We start from the raw sequence: 27,606 nt of genomic DNA, 5'->3' as shown, positions 1-27,606 counted from the left end.
AGCCGCTACAGCCGCGGAGTCGCCCGCGCTGCAGGACGCCGCGCCGCGCCACTCCAGCGCCACGGGCCGGTCCGGCAGCAGGAGGAGCCGGTGGCGGAGCGCTGCCAGGCACGGTGCCTCGAGCACCTGCCTGGAGCGCAGTGGGCGACGAAAGGAACCCAGAGAGCTCGGCCTTTTGTCCCGTTCTCTAAAAGCAGCTTGTGACCAAGCCCTGAGGAGGCGAGCATTTCAGTTCTCCGCGGGACTGGGATTTTTCTTCTCACAATTTGGGGGAGCCCAAGTAGAGGTCAGAGGGGCAGGGGAGGATCTCAAAAAGGGGCCGAGGGCTGTGAAAGTGGGCACCCCCTCTTATCGCTGGAAAATCTCCTTGACATTTTTCACACTTTGAAGCAGCTGCAGCTGGTGTCGTCGGAAAAGGGGGTGGGAAAAAAGAGGGGGCGGGGAGAGCGGGGAGACAGCCAAGAGCCACGAGCAGCGTCTCCTCGCCTGCCAAGCCTGGCACCTGTGCGCCGAGCCACTGCATGCAGGAGGACCCCCACTCCGGGCGAACCCCGGGCTTGAAGCCACCGACACCCAGTCTCTGGGCAGCGGGTTCTCGCCGAAGGGACCTGCAGCCACCTACAAAGACCGCCGCGGTCGCCTGCAGACCCGGGAGCGCTTGGCTCCTCAGAGCCGCGGCTGCGCCGGGTCCCCGGGGATTCTCGCCCAGCAGCAGGCAGGGTGTGTTAGAGTTGGGTGCAAGATTCGCCTTTACAGCTCGTCTTTTCTCCGCCTGGAATTTATTGTCTGTGGAGCCTTCTGGGGGTGGGGAGGGAGCTTCGCCTCCGCCACCGCCGCCGCCGCCGCCGCTGCGGTCGCTAGCGCGGCGCGCAGGGCAGGCGGAGGCAAGGGAGTGAATGCGCTCCTGCCTTCCCGGGCAGCGCTTTGGGCTTCCCCTCGGCCGCTTCCCGCCGGAACCTCTCCAGCGGTCCACCTGAAGGGCACCAGCATCATGGTCTAACGCGGCACCTGCCTGGAATCCCCTTTCTCCTGGTCTTCTTCCACCTACTCCACCCCTCCTCTCTTCCTGTGAGGACCCTCGTGCCCACTCCACTGCGGACCCCCAAACACTTTAAGGAATAAGCGTTGGCAGCTGCACGAATCACTCTCTCCGAAACCTCATGGGCAGTTTCTCCCGGCGATGTGAGTAGCACACTCTTGTTTCGTGTCGGGGAGGGGGGTTGCGGGGGGGGGGTCGCCGTTTGTGGCCTCGGTGACAGTGAGCGCCCGAGGTGTGGGACACAAGCGTCCGCGGGGAGGGGGGCGGGGGTGAGAGGACAAGAGCCTTCAGCGCTCTCAAGGGAGCTGCTCGCGAGGTGGCCCGCGGAGGCGGCGGGGATGTGGTAGGTTGCGGAGCATTTGGAAATGGGTGCTAGCTGTGTGGGTGCATGGGAGCACCGAGTGGCCTGGGCTGGTGGGAGACCCTAAAGGGTTACATACTGCGAAAAGGAAAGGTAAAGAGCGAGTGTTGGGCGCCGGTACTGGGACCATTGATCTAGCTGAGGTAGTCTTAGCTCCTCTTTATTATCTTGGGTATCTTCAGTGAGCTTTTTCTCGGAGGTGTCTGGAGGATGAAGCTCCCATTTGATCGTCTCTCGCTATCTTTCTCTCTTTCACACACACACACACACACACACACACACCGCACACACACACACACACACACACACTTGTGGCAGGTCGCATTTGTTCCTTTATCTTGGACGGTGTAGCATTACTGTTTGATGTCCGTTTGTTTGGAAAATGCAATTAGAAGATTTTATGCCTTGGGGATTGAAGGGAAAGGGTGGGGTTTGGAGGATGGAGGAAAAGAGGAGTATGACAGATTGGAGGACAGAAAGAAGTGGGGGAGCAATGGAGTGAAAGCTTTTCCAGAGAGTCAGGGAGAACGATACCTCTCTCCCCCTAAGCCAGACAACTCCTGCTCACACATCTCCTTTGTGTTGCAAGGAGAAGCTGGTGCCCAGTCCCAGAGCTGGGCCCCCTTCAGCATCTTGCATCCTTCTCTAAGACTCATTAAGGATGCAGGACTAGTTTCGGATCCTAAGATGAAAGAGAGAGGGGAGCACATTAACATTACGGTAATCATGTCATTCTGGCTCACAGACAATTAGATTGGTTCCCGAAGGTCTCTAGTCTTACTGTTTGCCGAGTCAAGAATGCGGGTGAGGGGATAAGGGTTGAACAAAATGCCTTTAAAAATAGTGTGACTTCATAACGGCGATGGCTGCAAAACTGCTTCATTATACTACTTCTTGGCCATCAGAGCTGAATAAAGGACCCGCCTCCGCCCTCTCCCTCACTGTCTCCTCCCCACCAAGTCACAAAGCTAGCGGGCTGGGCGAAAGGGCGCAGCGCCAGGCAGAAAAGGGAAGGGGTCACTTTCACAACTCCCGGGAATCGGCTTCAGAATGGAACCATCTGCGACTCCCACGTTCCTTTAGAAGTTCTCCTTCAAAAGGGATTAGAAATGATGCAGGGGGTGTGTGGGGGGGATGGTCAGGGAGGCATAAAGGTCCTCCACCTGCTCTTTTTGATTAAGTTTCCCACCACACTTTAAACACATTGAGTTTACCTGCAGTGGTAACTGGGTCAGTACGTAAATATGTGTACCTGTCTACGATGAAATGTGGCTGTCTTGATAAATGAAAAACAATTCGTATGTGATCGCATTTTAACCTTGGCAAAATTTCTAAGCACAATAGAGATTTTATAGCGTGGGCGAGAAGAGTGCATTCCAGCGAAAGCAGGACACGTGATCTCTCCGATGGGAGAGATACAGTATTAGGAACTCGATTTTCTTTGTTCCAGGCTGAGCCTATGTGATGCTCAGCATCCGGTCTCTTAAGTCCTCCAATTAGAGGGAAAAATAATAAAGTTGAGCAGGGGCGAGAATATAAGATAGAAGAGCACAGGTAAACACATACCTATGAAGGGCTTGGACCTTCTCTGCCGCCCACTTCTCCGTTTTTACCGCCCACTTCCCGTCCCACCCCTCGCCCCAGCTAGTCCCCTATTTAAAAGTGAGGCATTCCTTCCGGGAGACGTGGCAGAAAAGTTCTTCAGCCCCGGCACACGTGGGTTCTCCAGCGCCTCAGAACCTGCTGCTATTCGCAACAGATTCTGCTACCTCCCCAGCCCGTGTCACGCCTCCATCCAGGCGTCGTCGAGGTGACTTCACCGACTCCAGGAGAATCACCCCAAGATCTTTTTGCAAAAGACAGTAGACGAGGGTCAAATCTCTGCTTCCTGAAAATCATTAATCGCACCTGGGCAAGAATGAGAAAGTAGGGATGTTAGAATGCTTTTATTTTCCCTTGAAAATAAGAGTCGTAGGGCTAAAGTATATTGAAATGAGTGGGTAGCAATATTTGCACTTGGACTCCCGCGGTGATGTCTGAAGGCCTGTGAAATATTCCCGAGGTGTGATTATTTATTAATTTAATGGAAGTAGAACTTGTTCTAGACCCACCATTTAAATAGTTACCTGACCTGGAGAGTTCTTATTTCCTTTTTCGCTCCGTGTTTTATAAGCCATCTTAATGGGATGAAGTTTTTAAAATGTGGGCTATTTCTGTACTATACTGCATTGCATCATATAATATGTGGTGGTAGGGAAAGCAGAGTCAATTTCCATGACATATTATGAAGTGAGAGTTCTTTATACATATTTTTTTATACTTCACTGTCCAAGAAAAGATGTGTACTTACCATGGCAACCCTTCTATTCTCCATCACGTGTGCCTGCACATATGCAGCTTCAGAATTAGAAACAACTTCTTAAAGAAAGAAACCTGGTCCAGTTACAGTAGCCATGTTTTATTCAGAATTTCAGCACTGCTTTAGGCTGGCATTAAAATTTTCTTAATTAAAATCTTATAATACTTCCTTTTGTAGGAAGTATTCCTTTTGTTCTTTTAATTTTTCTGCTTCCTTTATAAAATACAGAACATAGCTTGAAGTTTTTGTGTGTCTAAATTTTTGTTTGCTTTGGAATTAAAAAAAATTGTGAAGATACATGTAAATATACTATGAATTTTTATATTTATGAACATCATTAAAAAACTATCTTACCCATATGGTGTTAATTCCCAGGGGTGTTTCTTAATTCTCTCTTATTTGCAGTTCATAGTGCATGGTAATATTGATATAAAAACTTGGTCTCTTTAATCATGACTTAAAATGTCTGTCCTTTACAACCTTTAAAAATTTGAAGATAAGCTACATTTTAACTTGACTAATTGATAACTTGATAATTGATGTATCAAAATTACATCGTAGGATGACTGTGGTCTTAACAAAAGAATGGATCACACATTCCATGATATTATAACTTCATTCCATGTCCAAATTAATAGAATACACAAAGACTAACTATTGGTGAATTACCACTTGAATTATTTCTGGATTCTTCTTACATTTTCTTCTTTTGATAAATTATTTTATAATTTTCAGAAAATTCTTCATTTAAAAAATATATGCTTTTCATTGAGTATAACAGTTGTAGCAATCACACCATCAATAAAAGACATTATTTGAAACATTTGTTCTCTCCAGTAACAATGACTGCTTTGTAGAGTACTACCCATATTCTTTTTTGGGCCACTCTAGTCAGTCATGTGAATTTGCAATGTCTCCAGGAAGATCATTAATTCAAATCTGTGACACAGAACAGACCTTTAGTTTGTGCCAAGCCAAATGGCCATTAAGTAGTTCATATTTCCAAGCAAAGGACTTGGAGATGACTCTAGGATCTTCTGAGAACCCTGAAGTCTTCTTCTTCTTTTTTTTTTAAATGTTTCATCTCTTAAATCTAGGGGCCACATCACTATTTAATGGAGAGATTTTAGTACCTCAGGATTTAAAAAAATTGAATTTTAATATTAAAATGTCAATTTGACCATATAGTATAACAATTAAATTCTATTCTGAGCACACACAAAAGCAGACAGGGGAGGCAAAGATGGTAGATTCTGCATGTTTGTTAAAATACTGAATTGTGAATTGTCAAGGAAGACTCAAAAGTGGCACTGTAAATCAACAGTGTTTGGAAGAGGATGACCCCAAATCAATAATATTTTTCCTTTATGAAGTTTTTAGGCATGTTTTGTTAATCAGGTTAGAATCATTACAAATAGTCATATTTTATAGAAAATGCTCTAGTGAGTTATCCTGAAGTAGTGAAAGAGGAGTAAGAAAACCTTAGAAAACTAGTTTTCTTACTTCCAGAATTAACATGTGATCTTTGGTAATATAATTAGTCTCTTTAATGCTATAAAATTGAGGGTAGTAATAATCGCTGATTTATAATTCTAGTGCATAGCCAATAATAAGGCAAAGTGGTGCATGAGGAGTGATTTGGAAATACTTTAGAGGAGTGGGACATAAACTTTTTGATACAAATCAGTTCTTTCTATAGTAATGTTTGTGTGGGGGGTGTTGTATACTGTGATGGCATAGTATATATTTAAGGTGTGCCATTGAAAAAGTTAAACATATCTATTTCCTATCTTGGAATTAAGTGATTATGCTCAGAAATCCATGAGCTTTGGTCATCAGAAGCCATTCTTTGTCATCTTGCTTCCCTTAACATAGTGCATGAACTGTAATCATAATTATAATAGCATCTACCAATTATTAAACACCTATCATAATTCAGATGCTTTACTTCAACATAGTCATAAGATGCATTATTATCACCATTTGAAAGAGTACAGAATTAAGGTTCAGTAACAGAAATGACAAGTCCACATCACACAGCTAGAAAGTGATAGAGCTTTATATCTAGATTTGGCCTCTATACCTTTTTCTTTATACTATGCTCTCTCCCTCATAAACATAAATTAACACTTGTTAAATGACTGAAATCTATAGATCATAGAGTTATTCCTAGTAAATAAAGAAAAATTAATATTTTGAAAAAGCTTTTCAAAGATATTTACATATTTGGTGATAAAGCACTATATTACTTTTGTGACCACAATTTAATACGGTACAGAAGATCTGCTGCTTATCTTCCTGGTAATTAATTCATGACAGAAACATTTAATAAGCTATTAGAATCTGTCATATAAATGTATATTAAGGAGGTTTTCAATAAAGCAAGTTTTAAGTCAAGAGCTATCATCTCTACTTTGAAACCGTGATGATATATTTGATATATAATCCCCTGAAGAGGTATGTGCTATTTAAATTATTAACCATAATAGAAAATTATCATTTGTTATTCAATGACACATGGAAAAAATATTAAATAAATTTAATAACCCAAAGGATTTCCTGCATATACTTATTTTCATTACATTGTTCACTGCTTGATAAATTACTTAAAATCTATACAAAATTATTATTTTACTTTAATACACATGAAGGCAATTGCAGTTACCACAGATGAAGTATTGGAATTTATGTTAGCATTGACATGATCTGTTTAAATATTTTAACGATGGAGTAAATGCTTACATTGTTAAAAGGAACTCATTTACTGTCTTCTTAAAGATGTGGTTTCTTCAGTTGTGCCAGGGTATTTTTGCCCTATCTGAAGTTCAGTAAGATGGAGAGCATATTTAACATCAGAAGATAGTGATACCATGCCCAAAGTAGTAGGATAACAAATTTGTTAAAGAACAAGGGAATTGTAGAACACGTGTGTGTGTGTGTGTGTGTGTGTGTGTGAGAGACAGAGAGTTCAGTTAGAGATAATTGAATTTTGTGTTATCCAAGAGGTAAACACGTGAGACATTATAAGTTTCAATTCAATTATCGAAAAGAGGTAGCTGACCTGAAAAGAAAAGTACTGGTAGTATAAGTACTATCAGTATCATTGGGAAATTTTCACAGGGCAAGAGGAAATTTTCACAGGTAGTATGGTGAAACACAGTCCTCGCAGAGGAAATGGTGAGAAAAACAGTTGAAAATGAGCTGTTTGGCTTAACTCACCAAGAAAAATTACAGTTTTTAAAATACTATTATCATATTGAAAGATAAAGATAATTTTGTGTAGTGGCAAAATGTCTTATAGATGTCTGGCTGCATTATCAAATTTTTTGGTAATAGCAAGGCAAGAAATAAACTTTCCTGAGATAGTGCTTAAGTGTTATGAAGACTGTGTTGCACCAAAAAGGAGAGTAGTGGACACAAACCTAAAATGTGTCCGGTGAATTTAAAAAAAATTAAGGTGACAGTGAAACTAAAATTATTTAAAAGTGCAAATAATTAGACTTCTTGAGTATTCTGCAGTGAATATATTCAACATTGTAGCTCTTTTCACAAACGGGCATCTTACAGAGTCATGTGGGATGAAGATACCCCTCAGAATACATATTCTGAGCACTGATACCACATTGGATATTTACTCTGGTGTTATTCTGAGTCAGTGTAATTCAAGACATGAAAAATTTTCTTCCTTACTTCAAGTGTGATTAATTTCTTAAGACAATTATAAAAGCTATTGTAATTAAATCAAATACCTATTTAAACTTTGAGTGATTGTTAAATATTAGCAATGTCCTTAGGGTAATACCATATTGAACATTGGCATACCGCACACATACACATACAGCTATAATTGCTCCATTTTGCAACACACACAGACACATGCACACACGCAGACACACTCACAGAGCTATAATCTTCTTATTTCATGAGTTCATAACACTTGAGAGATAGCAAGGTCGCTAGTTGGTCCTATTTTACAAAAGAGGAAACTGAGCCCTGCTAAGTTTGTTGTCTTGCTCAAGGGCACATAGCTGTTAGTTAGAGAAATAGAAATAGAACCAATCTCTTGGCTCCCAACCTCTGCCAGTAAAACCACACTCTTGGAACAATCGGAGTCCTTTACATTTGAGAAAAAGGAAATAGGGAAAAGAAGCTTAGTCCAAATAAATCCAGTTAATGAAACCAGCCAATATGATGACCCTGTCCAAAATGCATCTCTTTCCCATGTTATTTTTGGCCTGAATTTTGGGCTACGTGTTTTGGATGATCATCTTATCTTACCATTTTGATTTGACTGTCTAGGCAGTTTAATACTATAAATTTAATGTCTATTAGCTATTTTACTTTTTAAAGATACCTTTATTTAAGAAATATGGAATTAATTTCACTCATATTAAACCATTCTAAATTTGGATGCTATGTCCTTTTTAATGAAAATTAAAGTGTTCTTTTAAATTATTGATCTTTTAAATATAATACCCACTAAATTAGTGTTGGATGATGGAGAAAGGTTTAATTCATTTTACAAAAATGAATTATTTCCTAAATTTGCTAATTTCATTAAGGATCAATCACTGAGGTTTCTTACCAAAAAACAAGAATGATTGAATGGAGGTTAGGACTTTCTATATAATATACCCTTAGATTTTGATTAGGAAAACATTTTAGTCAAGAAAACAAAATGTGATACAATTGGAATTTGTGATGCATATTCATTTCTGTGAATATTTTTGCATTACAAAATTACATTTTGAAGTGTCCTTTGAAATAACAAGTTCTATTACTGTTAAATAGCTGTTTATATAACTCTTATGGCTTAATTCTCTTTCATGAAACAAATTTTGAAATAAATACTTCTCAATTTTTTTCTAATGCTAAATTCTGAGTCTACTTTATCAGGAAGTTTGGTTACTGGGAAATTTAGGGCAGTTTTTTTTTTTTTAACTTACTGCCAAAACGTATTTGCAAAAATAATAAAACACCTTGGAAATTATGATCTACATCTCTTAAAATATGCCTTTGGTTCATAAGCAATGACGTACAGAAATATTTACAAACAAAAGTATTGATTTAACAAGATTATACCTACATACTTCACATCTAAGAACCCTCTTTAAAGACAAATTAGAACTTTTTAGTGCCGCAATGATGTTTAAAATTGAAGAAAACCATGATGACTAAATTAGTGCATTACATATCAGCACATAGCTATGCTTTTCATTTGTAGAATGGTTCTTATTCATGCTAGCTTTCAGTGTACTGTTCTGGGACTCGTGGGTGTGATAGAACGGAACATATTTCTGTATCTGTGAATATAATCCCACACACCATTTTACATGACAAAATCTGAATGTCCTAAAACTTGGTGTTAAAGATAAGACAAGATGTCAACCTTCTCCAGTAGAGGATGTGAATTGCCTCCATAATAATACTGTTTTATCTTTCCAAGTATCTAACTTTATTTAAAGAGATGTTATTTAGACGTGTAATACAAGGAGTATGGGTGATTGAGTTTGCTTCCTTACCTGCTTACTTAACCTGCTTTCTTGCTTTTTCGACTTCCACATCGCTGCCCAAACTAAAAAACACTAGACACTAAGTAGGATATGAACAGAGGAGAAGAGGTGCAGAGGTGAGGTGTTTTTGTACTTTGCAACAGGAAGAAACTACCAGAACTGCAATGCACATCCATTTTCTATGTAAAAATCGTAACGAAAACAGTATTTATTAATAGTTATTATGGATTAACAGGATCACATTCTGTCCTGGCATAGGGTACATGCTAATTTATGAAAATATGTTGGAAAAACTAGGGAGATGGTAATTGAGGATCATTTCTCTTGAAGTCTAAAATGTGCTGGTGGTCTAAAAAGTTAGAACAATCTTTGTATAAACAGTGTTTAATGTCTGTTTTCCTAAATATAATGGTATATATGTCAAGCTCTTAGTTCCAGGTACACTTTTGTAGATCCCTCCGTAATCTACAAGGGCACTTGTCTTCTGAGTGGGTCAAGGGCACTTGTTTTCTGGAGCAGTTATAAGGTATACTTTCTCTAATATTTAAAAATTAACATAAATTCAGCCCTGAAGACATGGTAGAACAGTGACTGCTAACAGAATAACTCTCTGCGATCAGTCTTGAGGATGCCCTTAGCACTCTTTTTGGCTCTGCATGGGGCCAGGATAGCCACAAGCCTTGAGGGTGCTTGTCTTCTTTGCATGTATAAAATTGTCCATAATGTTAAGAATGTGATGTGTTCTTAATCTTCTTCCCCTTTTTCCTGATAGAATTTCTTTTTATATGATCATGTGTGAAAAATAGGAATGCAGAAAAAGACAGTTGAACGTGGTGGATTCGGGGAATATGGATGAACATTCTTTCTTAAATGTCACCTAATATTTTTCATATTATTGCTTAAAATGGGCAGAATAGTGTATTAGTTGGTATAGAAGATAGAATATTTTATCGGGAGTCAAGAATTATAGTCTGATGCTCTCATTATAAAAACTAATATGATAGCTCCTGGTATTTGCACTGAAAAGGAAGATAAAAAACTATGCTGCTACTTGAAGAACTGCTTGAAGCATTTTGTGGTCTCTCTGGATCTGAATCAAATTAGAAATTTACCCTTTAGCTGAGAAAAGATCATTGTAAAGTTGATCAGTTCTTTTAGAGTGCTTGTCTGAATGAGAAATATATAGGATGTAATGTAGTTAATGAAACTACAGAGTTCCTTGATGAAGCTTTCTAAAATGGTTCCTCTTTTTAAAAATTGTATGTTTTGTGTGTAGTTGGTCTTTTCAGGATAATTCAATATGTGAATATGTGTCATTCTTAGCATTGTTAAGTAATTGTTTTCTTGAATGACTGTCTCCAAAACCACCACCTATATAGTAGCTTACTTGATTTTTTTTTCATCCCTGGTAAATTAGCTCACAGCATAGCACAGAAAAAGTGCATGTTGTGCAAATGAATGGTTTCACTTATGCTTCTGAATGCTTCTAAATGACTCTTGTAGCCATTGGTATTCCCTTCGATTTCTTTTTCTCTTTCCTTTCTAAGACCATCATGGGATTTTTAAAAAGTTCTTATTTATTTATTTTTCAGAGAGATAGAGCACACGAACAGGGGGAGCAACAGGCAGAGGGAGAAGCAGGCTCCCCACTGAGCAAGGACCCCACCTGGGGTTTGATCCCAGGACTCTGGGATCATGACCTGAGCCAAAGGAGACACTTAACCAACTGAGCCACCAAGTCACCCAGTATCATAGGATTATACTTCCCAGTTCATCTTTGATGTGAGGCATGGTATATGTCTTAATTTGGCCAGTGCAATAGGAACAAAAAGTGAGGAGTCTCTTGAATAGAAGAATTTATGACCTTGTATGCTCTTTGTTTTTCCCTGATATAGCAGTTATAGAGGCATGTGTCATGATGTACCCTCTATCAGCATGGTCCCTGAACAACACCACCAAATAAAGTCATCCTGCACCATGTATTCAATACATAGCATGAACAAGAAATAAAGTAGTGTTAAGATTTGGGAAATGGGGGTATTGTTAACCTTTCACTCATTTACTGAATGAAATTCTAGGGCAGGTGAAATCCTGATGTCCAATTTATGGAATTACAATTATAGGGACATTATTCGAACATGCCTCTATTTAGAATTTAATACTAAAATGCATTCTATTTAATGATTGATTAAAATTATAACAATTAGCAAAGTTATTTTTGAAAAAACAAAGGGCAGTCTACTTGAGAAATTTTAAGGTTTCAAGCACTTTGACTTTCTCATTTTTAATTTAGTATACACTCATATTTTGGTACACCGAAGTCCAAGAACTTTGCTACTATTCTTGTACAGTGCAGTCACCCTTCCTCCGGTTTGTAAACAAATGAATTTTTTTTTTTAATATTTGATATATATTTTCCCATTCTGCAGATGGTTGGAACAATATTTATAGTAAAAATATACCATATCCATTGGAATCTGCAAAATTTTCTCCATTTGATAACTTTTATTTGTTTATGTCTAATTAACTAATTCATTCTAGATATTTATTGTGCTCTTATTCTGTGCCAGAGCCTGTTCTAGTCAAGGCTGATTAAAATGTGACCCCTGTTTCCATGGCACTATTAGAGTATGCAGACATTAAATAATCATTCTAGGGATATAAGAATTTCAAGTATGCAAAGAACTAAGAAGGATAAGACCAAGGTACTGCGAATGAATATAATAAAGTCGAGCAGGAGAAGTTCCATCTCTGAGGAGCTGTTATTAACATAAGACTCGAAGATGATAGAAGGTAGCCAGGCAAAGGGAGGAATCAGGAAAATTTTAGGCCAAGCAAATGGCATATGCAAGGACTGTACGTCAGGAGGAGATGGTGCTGGAGGGCAAGTGATTGGAAAGAAGCTGGTGTGGCTGGGATATTAGGGATCAGATGAAGACTGGTATAAAATGAGCCAGGGTGAGCCAGATGATCTCAGGATTTATGACCAGGTTAAAAGTGTAAGATTTTTTTTATCATACATCCTATGCAAAGTCATGAAGCATGTTTAAGTGGAAGAGTGGTTATGAACTGATTGATTATATTTAAGTGATCATTTGGGCAGCTATGTTACAATGTAGAAGCTATGTTTACAGAGTAGAAGTAGGGCTTTGTAAATTAGGAGATGTTTACAGTAGGTTGGGGCAAGACTTTAAGGTGTCTCAAGCTAGGATTATGGTAGTGGAAAGGAAAAAAGGGGGCTAGAGCTGAGATGTGCTTTGTACAACCTATTAGATTCGTTGCTGAGTTGATATTGGGAGACGGCTAGTAAGTAAAAGTGTAGTATTAGACTTAGTGTAAGATTTCTGACAGGAACCACTGGATACACACAGGAACAATTTCTTGTCTGGGGAAACTTGAGAGGGAGCTAATCTATTCAAGTACAACCAGAATATTGACACTAATATAAAGGAAACTGAATAAGTGGCTGACATATTGAGAGTCAGCCATGATGCACACGAATCAGTGCATCAATTTATAAAATGAAAATCCCTATATAAAAATTACTGGAAATGCAGTGAATACTTTTGTGGTGGAAACAATTAAAGCTTCTTTTTAAGAAAGCTAATATTTTCAAATAAATAATCATTGAGTATGCATTAGAGTGACTCACCTTATATTGCTACCATAGTTTTCTTCTAATTATTCTTTGGCATGAAAAGAAACATCAGTGCATATCCTTTCCTTCTGAATTCCAGTTTCTCCATCTTTCTCCCTTATGCTTTAAAGTTTTGAAAGAACCATCTTACTCTGATCCTTCTATATTTGGTTTCCTAAAATGAACAAAAGGTTGTGACCCATTGGTAGCATTTGTTTAAACAACTCATCTCAAGTACTTTGTAGCACCTTGCAGCTCTCTAACTACCCAGGTATCCATACTGTGGACTTCTCCGGGCAAGGCCCCATTCATTTGCAAGTTATCCTCTGTGTGCCGTCCCTTTCCTAGAGGCCTTTACCTTTATGATTTCCTGGCATGAAGTTTTGTCAGTTAAGACACACTGTAAGTTGCTGCCCGGAGAGTGCATGTATGGTGCTAATCATTCATTCATGGTATAATTATGGATACATTCTTTAGGAATGTGTTCAGCTGCAGGTAACCAACACTTAGTGGCTTAATTGAGTGAGGATAGTGATTTTACTCCTTCTTCCAGTAGCATTTGCAGCGGTAACCAACAAGCCAAAACTTTCAGTGGCTTACAACCACAGAGATTTATTTCTCACTTGGAGATGTGTGGGTAGCCACAATCCTGCTTGGCTGTGTTCACCCAGTCTTCCAACCTCCAGCATCTAGCCTGAAGGAGTAGCCCTTATCTGGGATGTGTTGTTCCTCTGGAAGAGGGCTGGAACAGGAGGCCATACCAACCCATCAAGTTCAATGAAATCTTCTACTCTCACACAGCAATTTTGTGTTCATTCACTTCCGTTGGCCACAGCAAGTTACACAATCAAGAGTGGTGTGGAAAGAGAATAGACGGTCCTAAACATCCACACTAGGATTAAGGCTCAGTAATGCCTTTAGGAACTCTGAGTCTTCTCCAATTATTGCCTACCTTCATATTGTTCTCAGCACTACACTCTTGAGTTTTTCCTACCTTAACATAATGGCCTTCAGGTGGACTGGCACCAAAGATGATAGCGACAATGGTATCAACTGTGAGTTCTCTAGTCTCTCTCTTCTTTTTTTTTTTTTTTTAAGATTTTATTTATTTGACATGGAGAGGAGATCACAAGTAGGCGGAGAGGCAGGCAGAGAGAGAGATGAGAGGAGGACACAAGTCTCCCCATCAAGCAGAGAGCTCGATGCGGGGCAGGAGATCCCAGGACTCTGGGATCATGACCTGAGCCGAAGGCAGAGGCTTTAACCCACTGAGCCACCCAGGCGCCCTTTTTTTTGTTTTTTGTGTTTATCTGGCCAGCATGAAGATCTATTTAATACAGTAGTACTTGCAAATATGTTTTGGGTTTTTAGTTCTTTGATTGAGTTGAAATGTATTTTATAAATTTCTGATATGGATTACTTTTACTCTGTCCTGCTATTTCCCTAGCATGGGCTATTTTCCTAGCATGTGGCCCTTGGGAAAAAAATAGCATTCATCTTGAAATTTAGATTAATACTAATTTGGTTTTAACTTGGGAAACAGAATTTCTTTCAAAGTACCTGAAGTTTAGTTATGAAATAAAGTTTTATTTTTTTATGTATTTATTTTTTTAAAATATTTATTTATTTATTTGACAGACAGAGATCACAAGGAGGCAGAGAGGCAGGCAGAGAGAGAGGAGGAAGCAGGCTCCCCGCTGAGCAGAGAGCCGATGCGGGGCTTAATCCAAGGACCCTGGGATCATGACCTGAGCCAAGGCAGAGGCTTTAACCCCACTGAGCCACCCAGGTGCCCCTAAAGTTTTATTTTTTAATGAAAAACCTGGAGGATCTGTGGAATGATTTAGATTTTAAGAATGGATTACTTTGGAGTTTTTGAGATAACACGCAGTTGAATAAAGCTATAATCTGAAATTCTCTTTAATGTTCAAACCTTATATATTTATTTTGTTCATGTCCACTTTACCTAGCACCTTGAATTAATACCATTATTTCATGAAACCATCTTTTTCACAAGAAAATTTAGTTTTTGTTTTGTTGTATTGACAGGTGGATCATTTAAATTGAGAGTATTTCTAATTAAAATAAATTCTCAAAATATAAACAGATTAAATCATTCACGTTTAACTTCCTTGGGTGTTTTTTTGAAATCACTTGGACTCCTACTTTGGATGGTAAACACAATCTCCACTAGATGAGTGGTTTTCAAACCACTTTTATAATTGTGGCACTCTTCTAGCAAATGAAATAGCATAAACAACCCCCAATGCATAAAAGACAAGTAAGACTGCTGTGCTTGAAAATTATGTTTTATATTCAAGAATTATCATGCCAAAGTATAATTATAATTCCTCACTTCCTTTTTTAACAGAAAAAAAATACTTTACCCCCAATTGAGGAAATTACAAGAAAATGTTAGACATTATTAATTTCAGCTGCAGATTCCCAACAAATTTAGAGTCAAGCCAAAGTCATTTGAACTGTTCAGTGAGTATAAGTTAGGGCTGTGTTGCATTACCTCTTCATTTTTTTTCTTCGATTGTCAAAGGGTGATAATATCCACACAAAAACTCTCAAGAGGGTTTCACTTTATCACACCAATTATCAGTGTGTATTTGAGGCTTCAAGGACAGAAAGTATTTGGGACTGCCCAATTCTGCCTCTTAATGAATATCTTCTGTGCCCAGCTAAATAAGCAAACTGTAGAGAAAACACAACTCCAGGATAATCTGAAGCAGATGAACAAGACTTCATTTTTGTTGACTCCAGCTCATTAGGATGGTTTTGGTTTTGTACTTGTTGGGCCTTGAGATGACTTCTCTCATCCTAAATGTCCTATTGAGGCAGTTTTCCGTTTTTGTGAAAGTGGATCCAGGCTGAGCAGCAAAAAGAGCTTCAGAGGCAAAGGTAAACAGAATGATTATTTCCTTTCTCTACTATCACATATGCCAAAAATATTTAATAGTTTTCTGGGGTCTTCTATTTTTATTTTATTTTTTTTTTTAAAGATTTTATTTATTTATTTGACAGAGAGATCACAAGCAGGCAGAGAGGCAGGCAGAGAGAGGAGGAAGCAGGCTCCTGCTGAGCAGAGAGCCAGATGCGGGGCTCGATCCCAGGACCCTGAGATCATGACCTGAGCCGAAGGCAGCGGTGCTTAACCCACTGAGCCACCCAGGCGCCCCTGGGGTCTTCTATTTTAGATACCTGTCAAAATTTAATTTTGCTGGCATCTGTGGTTTTCGTGACCATGCATAGTTGAATTGCAGGCAGAACAAATATATCGGTTTTAAAGTTTCTTCTGTACTTCCTTTCTAGGCAACCTTAGGAAATTATTTTAACTCTTACATCATAATTCATTAATCCTGAAAACGAATGTAAACTGCCCAATGTAGTTATAGTTGTAGTGATTAATAATTTATGTAATAGAAAGTATCTAGCACACCACTGTTTCAGTGATATTTTGGACATGTAAGTCACATTTCCTTATCTCCTCCCATGACAATAATTTATTGATTTCCATTTCTTTTGGGATAAAATAAAAAAGTACTTTGTTTCTTGTTGAAAAGCTAGAGAGTTACAGGAAAGTTTTATACATAAGGAAAATTTCATATTGTAGAATATTTTAATCTTCTTTTTTTCCCAGGGATATATTTACCACTAGTTCAGACTAGATGAATATAAAGCTTTTGCAAAGATGATAGTCTATTCCTTGTGCATAGTATATATACTATATATTTGTAAATAACGCAGCTATTATAAAAATAATTCCCATCACATATGGAAGTATCTATGATAAGACATTCATTTGCACATAAAGATAAAAGAGAAGCTTGAAAGAAGCTACGGAGGTCATAAATAAGTTGTGGGCCCATCACAGTAATAAACATTTCTTTAGAAGTACAATATGTGATAAAGCACTTGCAGCTGTTAAATGAGGGCATGTACCTTGTCAGAATGACATAGCCAGCCACCGGGGAATTCAGAAAGAGCTATATGAACTATTACCAGGAAATACATCCCTCTAAAATTTTTAATTAGCAAACTGTTCCATTGTTTATCTTATATATTTATGAGATAATGGCTTTGGTTTCTTTATACCACAAATATGGTAATGTAAACTAGAGGAAATCTTTGCTTACAAAAATGATTATTAAAATGAAGGACTGTGGATTCTTATATGACTTTGTAGAGAATGGAGGGTGATTGTGGACTCAATCTCCTATTGTTTAGCGGAGGTGCTAAGAGCTGATCTGCCATTCAGCCAGGCTTACTGTCTCCCTTCTATTAGATGATAAACAAACCCAAAATAAATGTAAGTTTTTGTCAGTTTAAAATACTGCCCTACTCAGAAGTGTTTTATTTTATTTATTTTTTTAAAGATTTCATTTCTATTTATTGACAGGACAGAGATCACAAGTGGCAGAGAGGCAGCAGAGAGAAATGAGAGAGCGAGAGAGAGGAGGAAGCAGGCTCCCCGCTGAGCAGAGAGCCTGATGTGGGGGCTAGAGATCCCAGGACCCTGGGATCATGACCCAAGCTGAAGGCAGAGGCTTTAACCCACTGAGCCACCCAGGTGCCCCAGAAGTTGTTTTCTGTTGTCCTTGTTCTGCCTGCCTACTTCCTAGTGTGTAAGCAATTTAGTGTATTATTGTACTTGGTCTTTCTGACTTTAGTCTCCCTCACCCATCGTCAAGGTCATCTTTGTGAGCGCCTCCTTTGCAAAATTAATTTTCCTTCTGGGAGAGCTCCAGTAATTCCCACTGTTTATTAAAAAGTCTTAATATCTTAAGTGAAGCTCACAAACCTTCAGATTCCACTTACAAGTTCTCAAACTTATCTCTGCTCCTTCTTTTTTTTTTTTTTTTCAAGATTTATTTTATTATTGACAGATAGAGATCACAAGTAGGCAGAGAGGCAGGCAGAGAGAGAGAGGAGGAGGCAGGTTCCCTGCTGAGCAGAGAGCCTGATGTGGGGCTCGATCCCAGGACACTGGGACCATGACCTGAGCTGAAGGCAGAGGCTTTAACCCACTGAGCCACCCAGGCGCCCCTCTGCTCCTTCTTTATACAAATATTGCTCTCTGTTTAAACTGAGCTGAGTTCTCCCAAGAGACCTTGCTTATGTTCCCCCAAGGAGACATTTTGAGGCGTGGGTGGGACAAAGGCTGTGCAGTTGCGTTTGGTTCTCCATTCTACTCTACCAGTTACAGTGTGAGTTTTGTAGGTCCAAAGCTTTCTCCATTCCCCTCTGATTTTGTTTCCCTCTCTTTCAAATGAGAACAACTACAATAATAACTTCCCTCATGGGAATGTTTTTAAAGTTATATAGTATAATAGATACAGAGTAACAAGTGAAGAGCCCAGCACTGCTAGTCAAGTCTTAATTGATGCTTCTTCTCATACCTCTTGCTTTATTGAGTACATGCTTTCCCTAAAAGTACCAGTGAGTTGCTCAAGGTCATAGTGAGATGCATATTCTATTGATTATGAAGACAACATGAGAAGAGAGATTGTGTAGATTTTGTGGTTAGGAGCAAGGCTTTCAGCTTTGGCTGGTCTGGAACAGGCTCTAGTGCTGCTTCTCCCCAGCTGTGAGACAATGGACAGATTAGTCTCTCTGAGACACCATTTCTGATCTGTAAAATATGCAAAGTAATCCTGTTCTGATAGTGTATTAGGGGAGGATTAGATGACATAATGCATGCCACTTACTTAAACTAATTCCAATAAGTCTGGATATATGTTATATATTTTTCATTGTACTTGAAAAATAGTCTTCTCAGTTTAGTAGATGCCAAGGTTGATTTTTTTTTAGTCAAACCTATTAGTGTAAAAAAGATCTTTTTTAACAAATGCCATTCTTGGCATTTCAAGTGTTACTTAAAGCTTTCATGTATATTACATATTCTCTAAAATATAGTCCATTGTCCATTATTAAGCAGTAAAATTAAGATCCTAAAAATCCCATTCATTGTTAAACATTGGATTTATCATTTTCTGAATTCTGAGAAACAAATGTAAAGTGAGTGATTCTAATATTCCTAACACAGTCATGCCCTCTTCACAATTGTATCTAAATAATGTAATTTGTAGGAGGTATTATTTTTCTTGCCTTTAGTCTGTTTACCTGAAGGAATGCATTGTACATATTTGTATACCTTGATGTCTATTGTCTGGAATGTTTTTAAGTTTGCATGTGTTAAAATATGGTATAATATCCTAGACTACTTTACTAATAGATAATGTTTCTGTCTTAAATCACTTTCTCTTTAATTATTGTTTCTATTGCTTCCTCAGTTATCCAAACCTGACATCCCTTACTCTTTCCTCCCGTTAATTCTTCTCTCCCTTATCACATCTGCTTTATCTTTCAATTTTATGATTTCTAATCCCTAAATAGTTTTTCAAGTTCCTTTCCCCTCGTTGTCCCAATACTGCTCTCTAGTTCAGGGCCTCTTTAGGTCTCCCATGCCCTACTGCAGTGGCCCTGACTTTCGACTATATGTTCTTCTTCCATTCCAACCTCAGCGGGGCTCCCTGGCCTTGAGATTTTGTGAAATACCTGGGTCGAACTTAGGAGAGTTCTGGTTAAAAACCATCCCTGACTCCCTGTGCTCAGACTCCTTGACATGGATTGCAGATACACCCAGTGACTTCTTCTGCCCTAACTCTTCTCCCATATGCCTTTAATATCTCTGAACCATTTTGAGCTACTAGAAGCTGCAAAAAACGTTTACCGTGCTTGCCTAGCCAGGTATCTGCCAGAAACACTGGAATAACTTCTTCATACCTATTTTTTATATTCTAGTTCCAAATGTCACTTTCTCCATGAAGGCTTTCTATACTTTTCTCCTTCTACCATTCCAGAGAAAATTAGTGACTTTTTCCCTGTGTTTGTGAAAGTAATTTGCACATATCTCCTATCAGAAAGTAATTCTGTTATATTTTAATTGTTTAAGTGTCTTTTTCCAGTAGGAAGGGTTATGGTATCAAAACTAGCTTCTTATTCTTTTTTGTACACTCAGCTCTGGGACCACAGTACCTATCAATAAATATTTGAAGAGTAATAGATAGTAAAAAAATAAATGAACTTGATAAAAATTGACAACTAAAACCTGTCTACCATATTAATAATCATTTCAGGCATAATGTGATCAGGTCTATGTTCTAAATTGCCTTTTTCTTCTTGTTATTAGATGCAGATAAAGAATATACTAAACAATTAGTTTTCTACATGTAATATATCAACATTAAGTAAAATAAAGCCAGTATAGAATCGTGGAGAAAAAGTATGAGCTTTTCATTGCAAACCTGGGATTGGGTTCTAGCTTACTAAGTTATAACTAGGACTTACTAGTCTGGAACAGGCTGCATAATTTTTCCAAGTGTTGGTCTTTTCATCTGTGTAAGAAGAAGATATTAATATCTATCTCACCATTTGGCATAAGTCTCAAATAAGATTAATATATTAAAGTGTTTTAGAAACTATTAAAACTAGGTATTTTAATTTAATATTTTGATGAATTTAAATTTGTAATTACAGTTCACAAACTCTGATGTGCCAAAATATAACTCTTAAAATCGACTCACACCTTATGTCAAACATCTCACAGGTCTCATTTTGTGTTTGTTGAATTTTATATTTCCTTGACAAATTTACCAAGTCAGTTTTGTCTTAAATAGTATATCTTCTTTTCTTTTTATGCCTGCTACTGCTGGTGTGTGTGCATGTGAGTGTGTAAGTGTGTTTGTGTCTCTCTGGTCTCCGCTGAGCTGAGGTTTCCAACCACTGGGTAATTGCCCTCATTATGGTTGCCTTTAACATTCTGTGTCTCCTCCTGCACTACTAATAGCTCAGGTATCTACATTTTATGTTCTCTGAATCTCAGCTCTCCATCTCTACAGACATACCATCCTTTCAGCACTTCATGCTCACCTCAGAGAATTTAAGTTCAGAAACTTTCACAAGAACTGGGGGGTATGAAGAACTCTATGAGGTGGTCCTTGGCCCAATGTCTGTAGAGATCCCTTCAGTCTTTTGCTCAGAAACCAATTGTAGATTTGGGATGTTTTAAGAAGCTTTTAGACTTTATGGGTTATATTTTTAGGAAGAGAAGCACAAGCCCTGAAAAGATGCTATTATAGGTATTTGGATACTTCTTTCATATCACCTGAGATTTTAATCCTAGTAAGGGGATGATCATTAGCCACCTGTGGTGTGCACCACACTGGTTTTGTTCACTTTGAGTCTTCTTGCTTCTTATATGGTAAAGTGCCTGTTTCCTTTGGGGTAGGAAGTCAAATATTAAGTAGTCAAATATTTGTTTGTATTCTGTGGCTGACAGTTACAACTTTGCCATTTCTCCTAGCTTATCCTTGATACTTAATGTCCAGCTTCTGAAATTCCAAAAGAACCTTTATCTCAACAAGTATGTGGCTTTCTCACTATTGTGCCAGACAAGGGCTTTAAACACTCTATTTTGAAATTAAGGGTGAACAATAACTTCTTTGTTTTCAGCCATATTCATCTTCTTCCCCTATAATGAAGGCCAGGTGAGTGGCTCCACAGTTTCAAGGGACATAGGAGGTATAGAAAGAAAATGTAGGAAAGATTATATCCATAAAATATTCCAATATTATATAGCCATAATATTATTAGTCTGTGCAATTTAGACTTTCTACTGTTTCTTAAAATAAACTACCAGTTATATCCTAAAATTTCCCCCCAAAATAGGTAACAAATTTGTTTGTTCTATTTGTTCTGTATCCCCAACTAGAGTAGAAACTGAGACAAAAGCTATACTTAACTTTCTTTGTCAACAAGCTGGGGCTAATAATGTCTATTTTAATCAAGTTACTCTGAGTATTAAATGTGATAATATACATGGAACACCCAGTTAATTCCTAGCATGTGGTCAGTGTTCCCAATAAATTAGTCTCTAATCTTTCTTTCATCTTGTTTCCTTCTATAGCTCTTAACAGAGCTAACTACTGATCGAATTAGCAAAGTCTAATAATATTAACAATGATGGTCCACTAACAATTATAGCTTTATCAGCCAGCTGTGGTGGACTTTTGCAAACTTTGCAGAAGCTTAAGAAATATGACATTTTGCACAAAAGAAGCATACTTCACCCCCCAAATTGTCGGCAACAGTGGGAACTGAAAAGCTTCTAGAATTCACTACCACGAGAAGCTGTAAACTAATATTAAATTGACTGGAATGTCATGTGAAGATATGTCTTTGGAGTATTAGGAAGTAGTGGACATCATGTTCTAGGTTTCTAATTGATTGGTGTGTCCAGTTAATCCTGACAATGCCAACCAATGACCTAGTTGCATCTGCCACAGATGTGCTGTTTATCTCTGAGCATGTGTATCTAGACAGCTGATTAGTCCAAGCTAATATCAAATATGAGCTGCAGATATAAAAAACCATAAATATATGATATTTATAGAAATTTAATCTTTTTACATTCTGTTACTCCTGCAGAGATGTAAAGATGGAGAGAAAATAAATATGAAAACATTTAAAAATATAAGATGCACAAAATATCATAGATAATCATTTATAATTATTATATAAGAAAGTGGTGTTTAGAAACTATAGGTATTGTTGTTTAAATGTAGAAAACCTTAGTCATACATAAATTAAAGTTTAATTTCCATTTGATGAGGATGATAATGATTAATTGAAATGGAAAATAAACTCTAAAAAATCCCATGAAAACAGCAGATATAATCTTTGACCTTTGATTCGGGATAGCATACCAGAGGGAGATGCTGTGCTCAGCAGTTATAGGTCTTCCTTTACTTTAGTCTTTGCAATTTTCTGAGGATTTCCTCAAAACAGGGCAAAAACCAAAAACAGTGATAATCAATGACAAAGAGAAAAAAAATGTAGGGTGTCCAATTAACACGGGAGGGCCACTTTACATAAGTTTTAGTTCTGTTTGTTAACACTAATATCTAATGTTGGGAACATTTTATATTGCTGCCACATAGAAAGGTTTGGGGTAAGAACTATTGGGCTGAACGCGGTTGTCTCATAGATGTCAAGAGGAAAAATCACTCTACCTGCAAACATAAATCATACATGCTTTGAAGTAAAACCATATGATTCTCAAATAATCTCCTTATAGAAAAGCATAAAAAACAGTAGCTTCTATGATGGATTTACTCTATGGACGTTTATATATCTGATCCTTAGTATTTTGACAACTCCCTCTGATTTCATAACCCAGTATCACAGAGGATAAATATTCTTTATTTTTCTATATTTCTGGAAATTCACCAGAAATCTGTGATTCAAGATTGATGATCCTAACTACCCATTTCTTCATCCATTAGGAAAAAAAAAAAAACTAGATAAGCACGGAGTGGACACTTTTATTTTCATTAAAAGACATTAGCAAATTTATCCCATCTATTTATACAGTATCTCTTAAAGTTGATCTACCATTTTACCTCAATAATACACAAAAATTTCCTCATATCTTTGTGTTATCAGTTCTTCTTTTATTTTTTTCCCTTTCTTATCCTGTAAACACTTATTTAAAAATACATTGATCTATGTTCCCTGTGTATAAGACACTATGTCAAGGGCTGGGGATGGACTTAATATCTTATCGTAAACACCTTATTGTCTAGAGGAATAAAGACAATTGAGGTTACTTTGTGCCACATGATACAATAGGGTGGCATAGGTTATCTTGCTTTATAGTCTCCTCTCTTCTCCCTCCTTAAACTCTTCCAGCTCCCCTCCCTCTTCCCTCACACACACACACACACACACCACACACACACACACACATCCCAAACCACAAATACCATAGCTCTTCAGTCTTTAAAATGGAGATGTTCCAATTTAATGAAAGTTTTAAATGAAATTAAATCATTATATAAAATCGCTGATTCAAAAGAACATAAGAACATTACTTGAAAGGGATTAAGAATAAAAAATTTAGAGGGATTATATTTTATTTCTAATGAATAAAAAGGAAAAAGAAGACAGAAAAAGTAATATTTTTTCCTCAGAAAAGCTGACTTTTTGGCAACACTTTTTCATTTTCATAACTTTTGAGTTTTGAGTCATTCCACTGTAAGCACTGATGCTAGCCAAACACCACTGTAAATTTTCTATCTACAGGGCAAAGATTGCCTGATTTGAGTCAGGACTGAATTTATGGCAGTGAGCATTAGGGAACACTGTAGAAATAGAAGAACTTATATTGGAAATATAAATGTAGGCATTCTAGACTTAAAAATAGCAGCTAATATATTTCAGTTATCAGGCATACTTTACTGACCAACATGTATTTAAGTTTTATAGCATCTCTAGGAGAAAGGGAATTTATCTTCCCAGTTTTATAAATGAAGAAAGTGTAGATGTGTGATTGGAGAGGATGAGTGATTTTCTCAGGGTCTTATGAGGTAAAGCTATGATCCAACCTAGGAATCCTGACATTTAAAAGCTACCTTTTAATGCTCATAAAGCCTTTAGTTTCTTTTTCTAAAATTTTTAGTAATATTTCTAACTAATATCTGTTTTATTCTATATACTGGTTTTTCAAAGAATCAGGTTTTTGGAGAATTAAGTTTATTTTAGGTGTATAGTATGTAGCATGGAAGAAAGGCTGAGTAATGCAGCATAGAAAATGAGAATTTTTTAATTTGGATCATTTAGAAATTTGATTCTTGGAATTTTAGTTAATTGAGAAATAAAGAAGCATACTCTAGTATAAGCAAATTAGTGAAAAATAATTAAGTTCATGAAAAACCCACAATAGAATCCAGTGGTTTTAATAATAAAACTATACTTGGACATCTAACACATGCTTTGTATTGTTCTGCTTTTAGAAATGATTCACAGGTATTTAAAAGAATGTTTCTTTTTTATTCTTAAGCAAATAGTAGATATTGAATAACTGTTCTTTGATTTTTAATTTTTAAAAAAGATTTTATTTATTTATTAAAGAGAGCGAGAGACAGTGAGAGAGTGCACACAAGTAGGCAGAGAGGCAGGCAGAGGGAGAGGGAGAAGCAGTCTCCCCCCCGCCCCCACCGAGCAGAGAGCCTGATGTAGGGGTCTATCCCAGTAGGCCAGGATCATGACCTGAGCCAAAGGCTTAACTGACTGAGCCACCTGGGGGCTTCTATCCTTTGATTTTTAAAAAAAATGTACTGACAATTTGAGATGTCATCAAGAGACTTGGGTGCGTAAATTGGAATATAAAGATTTTTTTCCTAACTCTAATATCCACCTATTTTTTTAAGATTTTATCTATTTATTTGGAGAGAGACATGAGAGAGAGCATGAGAAAGGAGAAGGTCAGAGGAAGAAGCAGACTCCCCGTGGAGCTGGGAGCCTGACGCAGGACTTGATCCGGGTACTTCAGGATTATGACCTGAGCCGAAGGCAGTTGCTCGACCAACTGAGCCACCCAGGTTTCCCTAATAGCCACTTATTTTTAATATCCTTTCTTTGTAAAACCAAATTGCAACCTAAGGAAATTGTTAAAACTTATAAAACACAGTAGTTCTCTTCTCTTTATCCTTCTTCTATTTACCTTTTGGGCATGCACATTTTACAGTTGAAACCACAGACTGTGCATGACATTTATCTCTTCTTATTTAAACACTATTTGGTAGGCATGGTGTTCAGAGCAGAGTGCTTTGTAGTCAGATAAAACCGATCTGAACTTAAATCCTTGTTGTGCTATTTTTCATTGGTGGAAGGAGAGACTGGGAGCTTCTTACATCCGGGAACACCACAACTGGCCCTATCCTTTAATGCAATTATCCACAGGCAACATCTCCAGTCTCTTTGCCACTCATTAGCTGGGCGACCTTGGGAAATTTTCTTAAATTCTCTGAAGCCTAATTTTTTAATTTGTAAAATGAGGATGATAGTACTTACTGTTGCGAATTATGACAGTTAAATGAGATAACCTATAAAAGTACAATAAGCTCAGAAAGCAGTAGGAGTTATTACAATCTATAATTGTTATTGTCTGTATGACATTCTTTGAAGTTGATATGCAATATGACTAGTCTCCTGAAGATCATTCGGGCTATACAGACATTTTCCCTAGTATCAATTACGTCCAAAGTACATCTTTGTATATACACTTTTATTCCATTATTGACTAAACTCATTGAAATAGATTATTAGAAGTAAAAGTCTTATATGATTGATTATGAATAGTTTTATGCCTCTTTATGCATACCATCAAATTATTTTCCAAATGGATTATACTAATGTCGGGCGCTTACTGTGACCAGTTTTATTTGGCAAGCATTCTAGAATACAAACACTAACAATAAATGCGATTATACTCTCTTCTTGAAAAGAACCCCTAGGAAGGCCCTATTCTGATGCTAACAATTCTGTTATGGCTCCTAAAGGTCCTGAAATGCCTTCAGAATTACTCTTGCTACCTGCTTCTCAGAACTTGCTATTGAATTTTCCCTCCCCTTAGCATCCTATATCTTATTCATTGCTATGTCCTGTCCATACCCTCCTTGCAAATTTTCATGCTCACCACTGTTTTTCTCTTTTTGTTGCCAGTGTCCTAGTATAGATCCTCATAATTTCTGGCCTGACATATTCTACTAGCATGTTACATGGGCTCTCTGCCACCCATATCTCCTCCCTCCCCCAAGTCATAGTCTCTGGTGCTAACAGGTATCTTTCCAAAACCTAGATCTCGTCAAATCCTGCATTTCCTTTTCATTCATTATGTTGCTTCTCTCCTCAGTGACTTTGCTACCAGCTTGCCTGGCTAACTCCTACTCAACCTGGAGGAGGTGTTACTTAAACTATCTTGGAAGATGAGAAGGAGTCTTACATCATTCCCTTTTAATATCAACATACATAGAAGATGATGTCACTGAACCTAAAGAGAATTTTATAAAAAATGATCATTGTCATTTTTTTTTTTTAGTATTCATCATGTATTAGACACTATGTTAAACATTTCACATGGATTTATTCATTCAAACCTCACAACTGCTTCATGAAGTGGGTACTATCATTGTGTCCATTTTTCAAATGAATAAAGTAAGGTATAGAAAGGTTAAGTAACTTGCCCAGGGTTTACAGCTAGTAATGGATAGGGCTGAGTTTCAATCCTAGGAAGTTTGGCTTTTAACCACTATAGGGTAGATAGCTGCCTGGTAACTCGTTTCTTTCAGTAATTATTATTGCAGCTGGTAAGTTTACAACATTGTTTCCCTTAACTAGGTTTCCTTGCTCTAATGGTGCAATAGACAAGTGCAAAAGACTAAGTGTAGTCATTTAGTAAAGTTCAACCTATTCTGGCTTCACTGCATGTCAGATATGACGAAATTGTGTATCACATTACTCATTCCAACAACAATTAACTCTGCCAGATGGCACTTCAATAATATATGATGGCATATTATGAAATCTATATAGGTATTCCATCATTTGCCTCTTCTTAACAATATTTAGCTATGATATACTATTTAAGTTTTAGGGGCTCCTGGGTGGCTCAGTTGGTTAAGCATCTGCCTTCACCTCAGGTCATAATCCCAAGACCCTGGGATCTAGCCCAAGTCCAGCTCCCTGCTCAGTAGGGAGTCTGTTTCTCTCTCTTCCCTTGCTCCTGCTTTTCTCTCTCTCTCTCTCTCATGCATGTGCCATCTCTGTCTAATAAATAAGATCTTTTAA

At 37.7% G+C, this 27,606-nt stretch overlaps 1 protein-coding gene across 5 annotated transcripts in view; it reads left to right on the top strand.

Annotated features, from left to right (window-relative positions):
• Positions 1-489: 489 nt before the first annotated feature.
• Positions 490-27,606, top strand: part of LRRC7 (leucine rich repeat containing 7) — a 575,277-nt gene continuing 548,160 nt past the window's right edge. For all 5 annotated transcript variants that reach the window (XM_047725077.1, XM_047725083.1, XM_047725079.1 and 2 more), the window contains exon 1: positions 490-1,182. In XM_047725077.1, the coding sequence (XP_047581033.1) occupies positions 1,181-1,182 (2 nt within the window). In that variant the 5' untranslated portion in view covers positions 490-1,180. The remainder of the gene's footprint in view (positions 1,183-27,606) is intronic.

This window comes from Lutra lutra, chromosome 4 (genome assembly GCF_902655055.1).
Source record: "Lutra lutra chromosome 4, mLutLut1.2, whole genome shotgun sequence".
Taxonomy (NCBI): Eukaryota; Metazoa; Chordata; class Mammalia; order Carnivora; family Mustelidae; genus Lutra; species Lutra lutra.
The sequence above is the reverse complement of the archived record's forward strand: the minus strand, read 5'-3'. Positions and strand labels throughout refer to the sequence as shown.